General features: G+C 41.7%; 1 protein-coding gene across 1 annotated transcript in view; it reads left to right on the forward strand.

Annotated features, from left to right (window-relative positions):
- Window positions 1-10,995, forward strand: part of cadm1b (cell adhesion molecule 1b) — a gene marked incomplete at both ends in the record, with an annotated part of 124,491 nt that extends 113,496 nt beyond the window's left edge. The window contains 3 exons of the mRNA XM_079166008.1: window positions 25-75; window positions 10,589-10,717; window positions 10,877-10,995. Of these exons, the coding sequence (XP_079022134.1) occupies window positions 25-75; window positions 10,589-10,717; window positions 10,877-10,995 (299 nt within the window). The remainder of the gene's footprint in view (window positions 1-24; window positions 76-10,588; window positions 10,718-10,876) is intronic.
- Between the last annotated feature and the right edge of the window lie 301 nt (window positions 10,996-11,296).

The raw sequence follows: 11,296 nt of genomic DNA on the forward strand, positions 1-11,296 counted from the left end.
ATTTTTTTTACTCTTTTCATCTAGATGCTCCCACTACTATCCCCACACCCACCACCAACCCAGTCAACACGCAAGGTACTGTATTCCCCCACTACTGTCCCTCTCAGCAATCGTGTGTGTGTGTGAACTTGAATGCACGTGTGATCAGATGACGAGGAAGAGAAAGAACGAGGGCTTGTACCTTAGGCTGAGAAAGACTGTGGATGGCCAGTTTTAATCAGATAGTGCTGCTGATAAGTGACATTGAGGACGGGCAGCACGGGGCTGTCAGAGACACCTGTCATAGCCCTTTCCACTCACATGTTTGATCTGAGAAAATGTAGAGACACTGCTTTGCTGTTCTGCTATCTTATCAGCATCTGCAGTTATATCTCAACCGGCCCATCCATCATATGATAATGCCCTTTACATCTCCCCTACAAATGCCAGTCACATCTTGTCTTTGCAAGGCCGAAAAACATCAATAACTATTTTCTCAAAGACGTATGAAATGAATGAAAGGCAGTTCATTTGGGGTGTTATTAGCAGAGCAACCTGTTGGCATCTTCCATACACACAATTTCATACTTTGATTAAGCTCTCTTCCAAAAATGTATTTTAACATTACCCATTTAAAAAGAAAAACGCTATTATTTCAAAAGCACCGCTAAGGCTCGACAGATGGCGAGGCAACCTTGGGAGTTGACATTTGGATATGCCAGCATGTGACATTTCAATACAAAAAACTATCCTTAAAGAATAGATCTGTTTATCAATAGCTGCTTTAGAGATACGGCAATTTTGGCCCTTTTGTCATGACCACTCTGCATTTCATTCAGGCTTAAAATCTGGAGTGGCAATACGCACATAATAAGTTTGAAACTCAGTGTGAGACTGCATCAAAAGCTCCACTATTCTAATGTGGCAGATTTCAGATATCAATCCTTTATACAGTTATTTAATCAAATAATTGGCTTTTCAATAATTTGTTTGTGCATTTTGTATTTATTTTTAAAAAATAGGGTCAGTAGTCACATAAATGGCACTTGTCTGCAGTCATATTTCTGTGGTCTCCTGGGTTGTTTTTAAAATCTCTGTTCACTATGACAGAGCTCTTCTTCATTGCATGTTTCAAATTACTTTCTCATTTTTGAAATTCCTACTTCAAACCTGCCTTCTTTTTTTTAACTATATCTCTCAAATGAAGTTATCAGCAGCATGCAAGTAATCAAGCTGCATGGATACAGCCTGATATCAGCCCCCTGACTCTCTCTGGGTGTGGCTCAGTCAAACAGGAAGTTGCTTTTGCAGAAGTGTGCGTTACTCTGCATTTTTCTCCCCTAAGCTCTTTTCCTCTGAGTTACACTCGTGCAGCCATCTCCGTGTTTTCTGCTGTAACATTCCAGTAATTTCCAAAAGACAGCCTTGGAAGAGGATTTACGGTGATTTATGCAGTACATGCTGGGAGGATGTAATTGAGCATTCTTGCAGTTCACTACTCTTCTAAATACCCTGTCACAGGGGCAATGGTAAGCTGGCTTGCGGTAGATTGCTTTGCACTACCTTAAACAGCACAGTATAGCACAGTATATCCTCAATAAGGAAGTATACAGCATGATTTCTTATTCATTCATTATGACCAGAGTGTGAACTGGCACGGCCACCCCCACCACCAGCTGGGATTTTTTGTTGTAATCAGGGGCCACTGAACTACTATTGTGTCCTGATTTTAAAGGTCCAATCAGTACATTTTTGGATGCATACATTTAATTCATTGCCACAAAAAGATTGAAGAGTTCGAGTTCATTATTAAAAAAATAAAATCTTAATTTTGTGTTTGTTAACTGATCGTAACTAAAAACACCTCACACATTACAGTTGTAAGCAAGCACAATACAAACGATCACGTGATAGACATTGGGTCGTCTTATCTTAGTTTTAGTCCTGTATCCATTCTTGTTTGGAACACTTTTGGATTTTATTGATATTGTATGTGGTCATTTGAACCATTTATTGTTATCATTGATGCTCATGTCGAATAAGGATCAGTTGCTTTTGTTTAATATATAAAAATTTAGTTTGGACCTTGTTTCTATTATTGTTTTTTACGTTTAAATGTGTGGGTGCCAGCAAGATTAGTACTTGGCAGAAGCTAATGGGGATTGTATAAAAATAAGAAATAAACACACAGTAGATTAAATCATTTTCTAGTGTTGATGATTGTATAAAACACCTGTTTTGAATTTGGATTGTACCTTTAAAACATTGTTTTGTGTGCTGTACTTTGATATCTCCACATAGATCTGATCATTTCTGTCATTTACTAATCCACATAAGCAGCAGGTGGACACTATTTTTCCTGAAAGAAAACATGAAAGGGAGTTTCTGAATATTGTTAGCCCACTGCCTCCCCGTTTTGTTGTTCATAATAGATGGATTTAATTTCCAAAACGCTATGATTTTCCTTGCTGGATTTTTCTTCTCTCTGTTAAGTTGTTTTTTCCTCATGTTGTTGCCTTGCAAACCCAAGCATCAGTTCAAGACCGTAATATGGTTTTGTGCAGTGGGGGATGTTAAAGCACAGAATCTCACAGTTGTTTGTGTCTATGCTGTTTCATGTTCAGAAGGTTTCACAAGAGTTCACATTGTCAGGTCTTTCAGTGTCTCAAAAGATGCAGCGAGAGTGTGTGTGTGTGTGTGTAGACCTCATGGGAGAGATAAGTCACTCTTCCAGAGGAATATTTATTTCATGTGTTTGAAAGTTTTCAGACCTTGTTTCTCTCCATATGTTTATTATTGCATATTTACACTAAAACAAAAAGCTTTTAGTTGACTTGACAGATACGTGTGACCTTTTTTCTCACCGATCTAAATATTTGAATTGGGTAGTAACGAGTTACATTTTACTCCATCACATGTCCTGAAGTAAGTTTTTGTAGAAAACTGTATTCTTTTAATGCAACAGACGTCCAACTCTTACTTGAGTAGATTTTTACAGAAAAATCATTACTTTTACTCCTTTACAATTGGATACATTCATTATCCTACCGCAGCCATGCCTCCACATGACTCTCTGTTCAAAGCAGCATGGCTGAAGCCTCAGCAGGAGAGGATTAAAGTGGTATGGTTGGTGTTTTTCACGCGTTTTTTAGACACATGTGAACGCCTCTAACGTTAAAAGAGCCATAACAGCAGCAGACACATTTAACGTGTCAGAGAACACTTTAATACTCTCACTCATTTTTTGACGACAGTAACCATCACTGCTTGATTCAGACATATTATAATAAACACGGTCGTATTCTAGCATGAAGCAGAATATTGTCTTCAAGACGGGCAGTCAATGGTTCCAGCTTCACAGAAGAAGAAAAAAACTCCACAAGTTCTTTGTCGGTGGATGTATTTATTTCTGGGGAAGGGGGTTGAATTTACCCAGAATCCCCGGCTCTGAAGGAATAAAGAGAGTCTGTGGCGATAATGCTCCAGCTCGTCAGATGCTCAGAGATGATCCAAGGCAGGGACATGATATCCCGGCTAAGCCGTCAGTAACCCCCCTCTCCCCCAGCTTGTCGAACGCAGCCAGACGAAAGACACGGAACAAGGAATTATTTTGAAGACTTGATTAAAAAGACCCTATGTTTCTGCAGATCTGCAGTACAGGGTAAGTTGTATTTTAGCATGCTGCAGTAGGACCTCTGCTGAATTACCTAAAAGGAATATAAAACCTAAACATCACACAGCTTTGGGTTGTGATGAGTTAAAGGGGGTTTTCGGAGGTCAACAGGGATACAAGTTGTAAATTAAATGCCAATAAGAGCTTTGTAAGCAAACATTACACTACACATGCACCTGAGCCTCTATATACTGCATTCCAGTGGCGGGCCGTGGATTTTATACCTGGGCCTTCAGTGCTGCTCTCCACTTCTAATAACCTCATTATGACGTCACAGCTACGGGTTATTATTTGTTTCGTGTAAAAGCCGCATATTCACATAACACTGCAACATTTGACAAATGAAATAAAATGTGCAGATACATGAATACGAGCACATATTATACGCTGCGTCATTAACGGACAATATAGTCCAAATCAATGTAACACAATGACAAACTCACAAGAGCAGTCGCATATATTCATATGACAACAAAGCAACAAATCAATCCAGCAGACCTGCAGCGGATCCACGCATTCCACCACACGAGCACGAGCCATTCAAATACTATTCATAAAAACGCCACGATTGACAAATGAACAGTAGAGGTAAACAAACGAAGTTCACTTACCAAATGCTGTCTATGCTGACAAAGAGTTTAATCCCAGTACATCAGTTCCAGTAAGAAGTCCAACCGGATCCGCCGCCGGTCGGTTGTCCGTGGTCCGCCGCTGTTCGGTCGTCGTTTTCGACCGACGTTCGGTTGTCTTCCGCTGCCGGTCGCTTGTCCGTCTTCCGCGGCCGGTCGGTGGGCCGTTTTCCGCCGCAGTTCGGTGGTCGCCTTCGACCGCGTTCGGTGGTCGTCTTCGGCCGTCGGCCGTGGACCGGCGAAGGGCGGGCCGCGGTTGTGAGTTGTAGATCCACTGGAGTCTCTCCAAAAGTACCGACGCTCAGTTAAAATGAAACACATTCACAGCCATAATATGTGCAACGCTTCTGATGCTGCATACAAATCCTTTTCCTGGCTGGTCAGGGCTGCTAGCTGTGGGGTCATTTCTTACTGTCCAGTTTGTTCAGAAATGTCCTTCTTGAGAAAAGCGTTCCCAGTAACTCCGCCACTAAATCCGTTTCTCCTCCTTCCGCCATTTCATATTAAAAAAACAAAGCTAGGTAAAATGTCTATCAAATATTTCCACTTGAACTCTGTCTGCTACAAAGCTCTGCTAGCAATCATGTTTCGCGGGCACATAGTCACGTGCCCGCCCACTGACCAATCACAGCACACTCTGCACCTTGCTGGCAGAGAGGCATCTGGACTCTGAGCTGACGTAACTTGGCCTGCAAACCGCTCTGGTGCGGCCATGAATCCCAAACGAAAGATCTGATTGGTTGAATCAACAATATCGTCCCCATTCAACTTAAACTGCACATGCCAGCACTGGGTGAGTCTGCAGGCTGGGGCCTCTCTTCTTACTAGAGACACAGAGGTGAAATCTGATTGGATAAAAGCTCTTCTTAAAACAAGCTGCACTGGAAGCAGAGCAACTGAGGAGCACAGTAGCTGTGCAATGAGAAAATAAGATAATGGGAAAAATATTTGTATAAATTATAATACATATAAGAAAAAATTAAATGTATTTAAGAAAAAATATTAAATTATAAAATAGCTATAACTTTGTGATTCTGTTTAGGCCAGCAGAGAAGGCTTTGCAGGCCCTGACGGCCCGCCACTGCTGCATTCTTAAGACTTGATAGTACTACAAACCATAATATAGTTTTTTATTGCTTTCTTGGCTAAGCCGTCAGGGATTTGTACTTTATGCGGTGCACAGAACATAGACATGGGTTGTTCCCTTTTCTTTGTTCTGACAAACAAAGTGAGTAGATCATGTCATTTTCTACCAGAGGATATTTCAGGAATCCATATCTGGCATGTTTTCATACATGTTTTGTTGGCTGTTTCCTCCCTTAGCACTGCTGCATGTGCGGTGTTGGCAGGTTTTCCACCGCTGTGTAGTCCTGGGATTCAAGCCTTGAGCTCCACATACGATTTTGACTTCAACAAAAACTGTTATGAGTGGATTTAGTATTCAACATAATGAGCCATTAAACAATTACTAGCGTTGTTTTAACTCTCACATGTATCATTTCTCTTCGAAGTATTTCATTGGAAAAATGAAAGAGTCATTTAGAAATGCTAATTACTTTTTCCCCCTCACATTTGTTTACTCTGATTCCCAGTTGAAATTGTGTTTTTTCTGACCTGAGGTTTTTCTATCTTTCCTTTAAACAGTTATTAAAGTAAGAAAATATTGTAATGGTCCATTTTAATTGGTCTCGAAGGAATAGGTTAGTAATGCCAGCCCACCCTGAAGTTAAATGAGTGTTTCACTGCAGTAATATTGGGTTTTTTTCATGGGGCAGTAGTAAATGATTACGAGAGCTCTACTTAGCACTTTAGGGTTTGTAGACTGAATGTTACCTGCCAATGAACTCGCATTGTGTCCTCATTTTTGGGCTGATACGGTGTTCTTTTGTGAAACGTTACATGCCAGCAACTTTGGGAAGAGAGCAAGCGATTTCTATTATTTTTGTCAACCTCTTCCTTTGCCTTGAAAACACGTTGAAGGGGAAGTATGAAGTGGAGAAGAGTGCTACCGGCTTTTGTGCGGAGAAGTTTGCCAATCATAAAAGATACAATAAACTGCCATCGAGGAGTTCAAGTTCGCTGTCACAATTTCCATTCATTTGCCATTTTATTAGTTGTAGTCAGACCTTCACAAATGTCATAGCTGTTTTTGCACATCTTTAAATCACTCCTTCGGGTTATTACAAAGAACTCAGAGAATCTATTTAGTGAGCGAGCAGTGGCATAGGAATTCAACTGAAGACAATATTGTGCTCTGTTGATGGTCTGCTACAACAGCAGTACGAAACATTATTTGGTGGAGATTGCCCATTTATGCTCATCTCATTACGTTCATTTCCTTTTTAGAACAGCAGCGGATACAAAAGCCACGGATGTTAGCAGTTCAATGCTGCAAAATGGCTATTGACGGTCCTCAAGTTGATTCCGCAGCACTGCCCAATTGTCCTGCCACTGTACAGGAAAAGGTTACTGCGAGAGTCTATTCAGTGCAAGTGACGGCTGTGCTCTTTCAATGCAAGAGAGTCATTGTTTCAATTATATCCATGTAATTACATCTATAAATTGTAATGTGTTTGCGTGTGTGGGCAAGCGCGCGCGTGTGTGTGTGTGTGTGAGACATGCCTCGTTATGTGAGCAGAAAACTATTAAGAGAAAAAAAGATGGGAAAAATGAAATTATGTTCCATGTTATCAGCCTGGTGACAAGCTTGCAGCTTTGACAGATAGTCTGATAGGATGCTGACCAGAGCGGCAATTAGTCATTCCAGTGCAGAGACGGAAAGGTGCGGCTGTAAAGCATGTAGTACTGGGAGTTCAGCGGAGCAGATTTCGCTGTCGCGCAGACACGGGCATCAGTTGCTTGCAAATCCTCTTTATTCCCCCATAAATCCCCACGGCTGTGCACATCCTGTCAGGACGCCGGTGTGGGCATGTCAGCACTCCCCCACCGTGAGCAGAGCTGTGCCAGCAATATGGACACCAGCCACATTACAGACATAATCAAATTCTACTTATTTCAAGTGTGAGGCCACAAAGGCTGCTGTAATAACACTGTCTGTCATTTGCAGGCTTTTTTATTTTATTCTAAGCACTGTGTTGTATTCCGGATTTGTATATAATGAACATGGACGGCCTGAGGGAATCACACTCTTGATCCAGGGTGCATTAGAGCACGGATTGACAAACTAATCTACACAAGAAGATTAGTGATAGCAATGACACTTTATATAGAAACTCTGTTCAGAGATCTGTTCAGGTAGCCTACAGATTGGGAGTCCAAAACTCACTTTGAACTCTGTTATCCAAATGCAGTAAGGGGAGAAAATAACATGAACACCTGCTACAAAAAAGGCTGAGCACATGGACGTGCTGAATCAACTGAATGTGTGCTCTTGTTGTTGTGATTATGTCGTAGGATGATCCCGTTATTTTGTCCACCTGTGAGAAAAATAAGATTTGGCAGCAGCATAAAAGGGAAAGCCCTGCACTTTATGATCCATTAAGTTGGGGGACACACAGGTGACAGACGGTGGCTGTAGATCAGTAAAGTGGGTCACTCAATAATTGTAAGGTCAAGGGGTTCATCTTGTCCACGACACTAAATCAAAATTGGTCCCAGTGAATGAGAGGCAAACTCCACAGCGCTTTGAATACAAGCACTATAAAGAATGATGGGGTAGTTCAACATATCCTCATAGGTTTGTATGATTTGTTTTTTTCATATCAACCTCATTTCTTGCACGATTTCCAATGAATGTCCAGCAACACGTGTCATTTTCCACTCGTTACACGCATACAGGCTTTCAATACAAACTTCTGTCTTCTGTCTTCTGTCATTCAACAAAACTATTTGGTTAGATTTAGGAAAAGATCGAGGTTTGGGTTAAAATAACTACGGAGATGGCGTTATGTAACTACGAAAGGGGAAGTTCTCATGTGAGCTAGCTATAGAATTTGATAAATTACAAAGAAATGGACAAAATTGATGCAACAGAGGCTGAGATATCATAACCTTTAGTCCCTAATTTGGATCAAGCTCCAAAAACACGAGATCCTACATTTCCCACAATACATTAAATTGCGTCTTTTTGTCAGACCCCACCTGAAATGCACCCATCTTTCAAACTATTGTTATTGAATGCTTTCTTTTCAAAAATTGTAAATGTGATAAAACTCTAATGACATTTTCAGACTTGAGAAAATCTTGCTTCAGAGCCTCAGAATATCTTGTACAACTGTTTTCACTGGCGGAGTAGTACACCTCATGACTAGGGACTTTTATGTTTAAAATCAGCTTACAATATGCTTTAGACCTTTGTATTGCATTGCATTATGTAACATGTCTCATAATCGCCTTACAGTGTAATGCAGGCTGCAGCAACACTGCAAAATAAATGAAAATGAACACAACAGTAACATTTATATTAAATTTGAGATCATGTTTTTGCAGCCCTCCCTTGTAATAAATACAGAACTGTCAAACAGAAAACCAGCGTTCAGTAGTGTGCTTAATGCCGGCAACATGATATGCAACCAACCATAGCGGTTGATACTGTAGGTGTTATGGGATTTTTTAGTTTGACATTTTTGTGATAGAGTCTAGGTGCTTACCCTGGGCGAATTTTTCTACCGGTTAATAAAACTCTCCCTCGGTGTGCGGAGGCGGCCGAGACCCTGCATGTTTCGTTGCGGATGTGTCAAAAGGAAGACAGCAGGGAACAAGGTGAGGGCAGGAAGGTGTGTGGGGGGGGAGACTAGGAATGTGCACAGGCCATTTATTGGTGAATGTTCATTAGCATGGAGCATGGGCCGTTTCCTCTCAACGGGGAATGAGCTGTGCTATCTGACATCGCCGACACAGTAAACAAACGGCGCCCTGCGCATCCGTGCTTCACTTAGCCGGACACACAGGCGAGTCCATTTTAAGTGGGCGCTCAACTGAAACAAAACTTTTCTCAGTAATTAGCTAATGCACTTCCAAAATGTCCTTGTGCTGAGCTGAATGCAACATGAACTAGGTTTTTTTTTTGGGGGGGGGGGTACGTTGAGATGTGAATGGCAATTGTCTTAGACCCCTCAACTCCACTTATTACGCCCTCACAGTGTTGAGAAATTCTGCTCTCTTCGCTCGTCTTTTATCAAAATCATTCAAGTTCAGAGCATGGCTAGTGAGATTGATGGAAAATTGAGCTGCTCTCTCATGCAGCAAAGAACAGTGCAGCCATTCCCTCGCCTGCCACTCCTCCATCAGTCCAAATGTGCACAGATATAGACTATTGATAAATGCCTGTGAACTATTCTGAGACTGGAAATTTAAAGGCTTCAAATTTTGCCTTGTTCTACTGTGGTGCACGGATAAATCTGGCTAAATGCTAGACAGTGATACTCTTTGACACCTGAGGCAGCCACGTATTTCTCTGCATGGGGACACCGGGCACCAATTTATCTCCAGACTTGTGTCTATTTCTGATGATTGAGCTCTATAACTTCCAGAAATGGCCTCTTAAATCACAATGTATTTTACAGTGTGTGAACTCTCGATGAAATTGCAGACGGTGTCTACTGTTTCATGGTGAAATAACTGTCTTAAAACATTTTTCAAAATCGCTCAGTCAAGGGGCTTCGAGCAGCCATTTCAGCTATTTGAAGCACTGAAAGCGTTCATATAAAGAGAGCCTGGTTCAACAGTATAACATCACAAATATATGGTTTTATAACATTGGGAGCCATCAGACTTTATTTCAAACATGTTCAAGTAATTGTTACTGTTTTAATCTTATTAAAAGGAATAGTTTGGCAAAAATGCTTACACACCATTTTGCCTAGAGTTTGCTGTTGAATCAGTTACACTCTGGTTTTGTATGGATTACACAGATGACGTGTGTTAATTAGTGCACTTTACAGGCTCCGTTAATGGTGTTTTGTAACCGAGCCATGCTAGCTGTTTCCAGTCTTTATGCTAAGCTAAGCTAACCGGCCGCTAGCTGGAGCTCCATATTTGCCGTACACAAGACTGATATTGATATTCTGAGTTCTCAGCAAGAATTATTGGCAGGACTAAAGAGGTTAGTAGTGCGATGTTTGGTTTCAAATTGTGAACCATTAGCCATCCATTTTTAATGGTAATCAACTGCGGTTAGGTCCTGCTAAAACGCTTTTGAGAGAAAACAAACCAATTTAGTTTATTTTAGTAGCCTAATGATTTAATGGCCACAGCTTCCAGTGTGGTCCACGTCTGTGTGAATGCGTTAGTGACTGAGACGGTTCACTGATCGTGACATTATTTATGGTTATTGTCCTGGTTTCAGACTCCAGAGCCGGCGAGGGGGCACCGCAGAAAATTGACCATGCTGTCATCGGAGGAGTGGTTGCCGTGGTGATGTTTGCCATCCTCTGTGCACTCATTGTTCTTGGTCGATACTTTGCCAGACACAAAGGTAAGGCATCGGCAGTGCAATCATACTTGATCATGAACACATCTGCGTTCAAGTGCTTTCTTTGTTGTGGTTTGCGAATGGAGTGCAACAGGATTGAAGTGCGCATGAGGTGGAGGAGGTGCGGGGCTAATTTGCCCGTACTCGTCTGTACTTTTGCAGGAACTTACTTCACACATGAAGCCAAAGGGGCAGACGATGCAGCCGATGCGGACACGGCCATCATCAATGCGGAGGGCGGACACAACAACACGGACGAGAAGAAGGAGTACTATATCTAAACTGGACAGGCCAGGAGAGACGGGTGGGGATGCTGGTGGTGGTGGTGCTGTAGGAGAGCATTATGTCTAACTCTGATTGGTTACGCGAAGGCTTGGGGGGTGGGGAGGGCGAGATTTAAAGAGGAAGAAAAGAAAGTGGAAAGTTGGACTGGCGTGGCCAAGTGGTAAGAAGAGGCGTTGCTGAGTCTCCTATCCGACCCTTCCTGGACTGCTGGGGCCTATTCTGTACAGTTCAATTATTTTACAGACAATTTTGTGCCTTGTTCTATTTCTTTTCTTTATTTTGTTGTTCCCCCCCCCC

This window comes from Pholis gunnellus (genome assembly GCF_910591455.1).
Source record: "Pholis gunnellus genome assembly, chromosome: 9".
Lineage (NCBI taxonomy): Eukaryota > Metazoa > Chordata > Actinopteri > Perciformes > Pholidae > Pholis > Pholis gunnellus.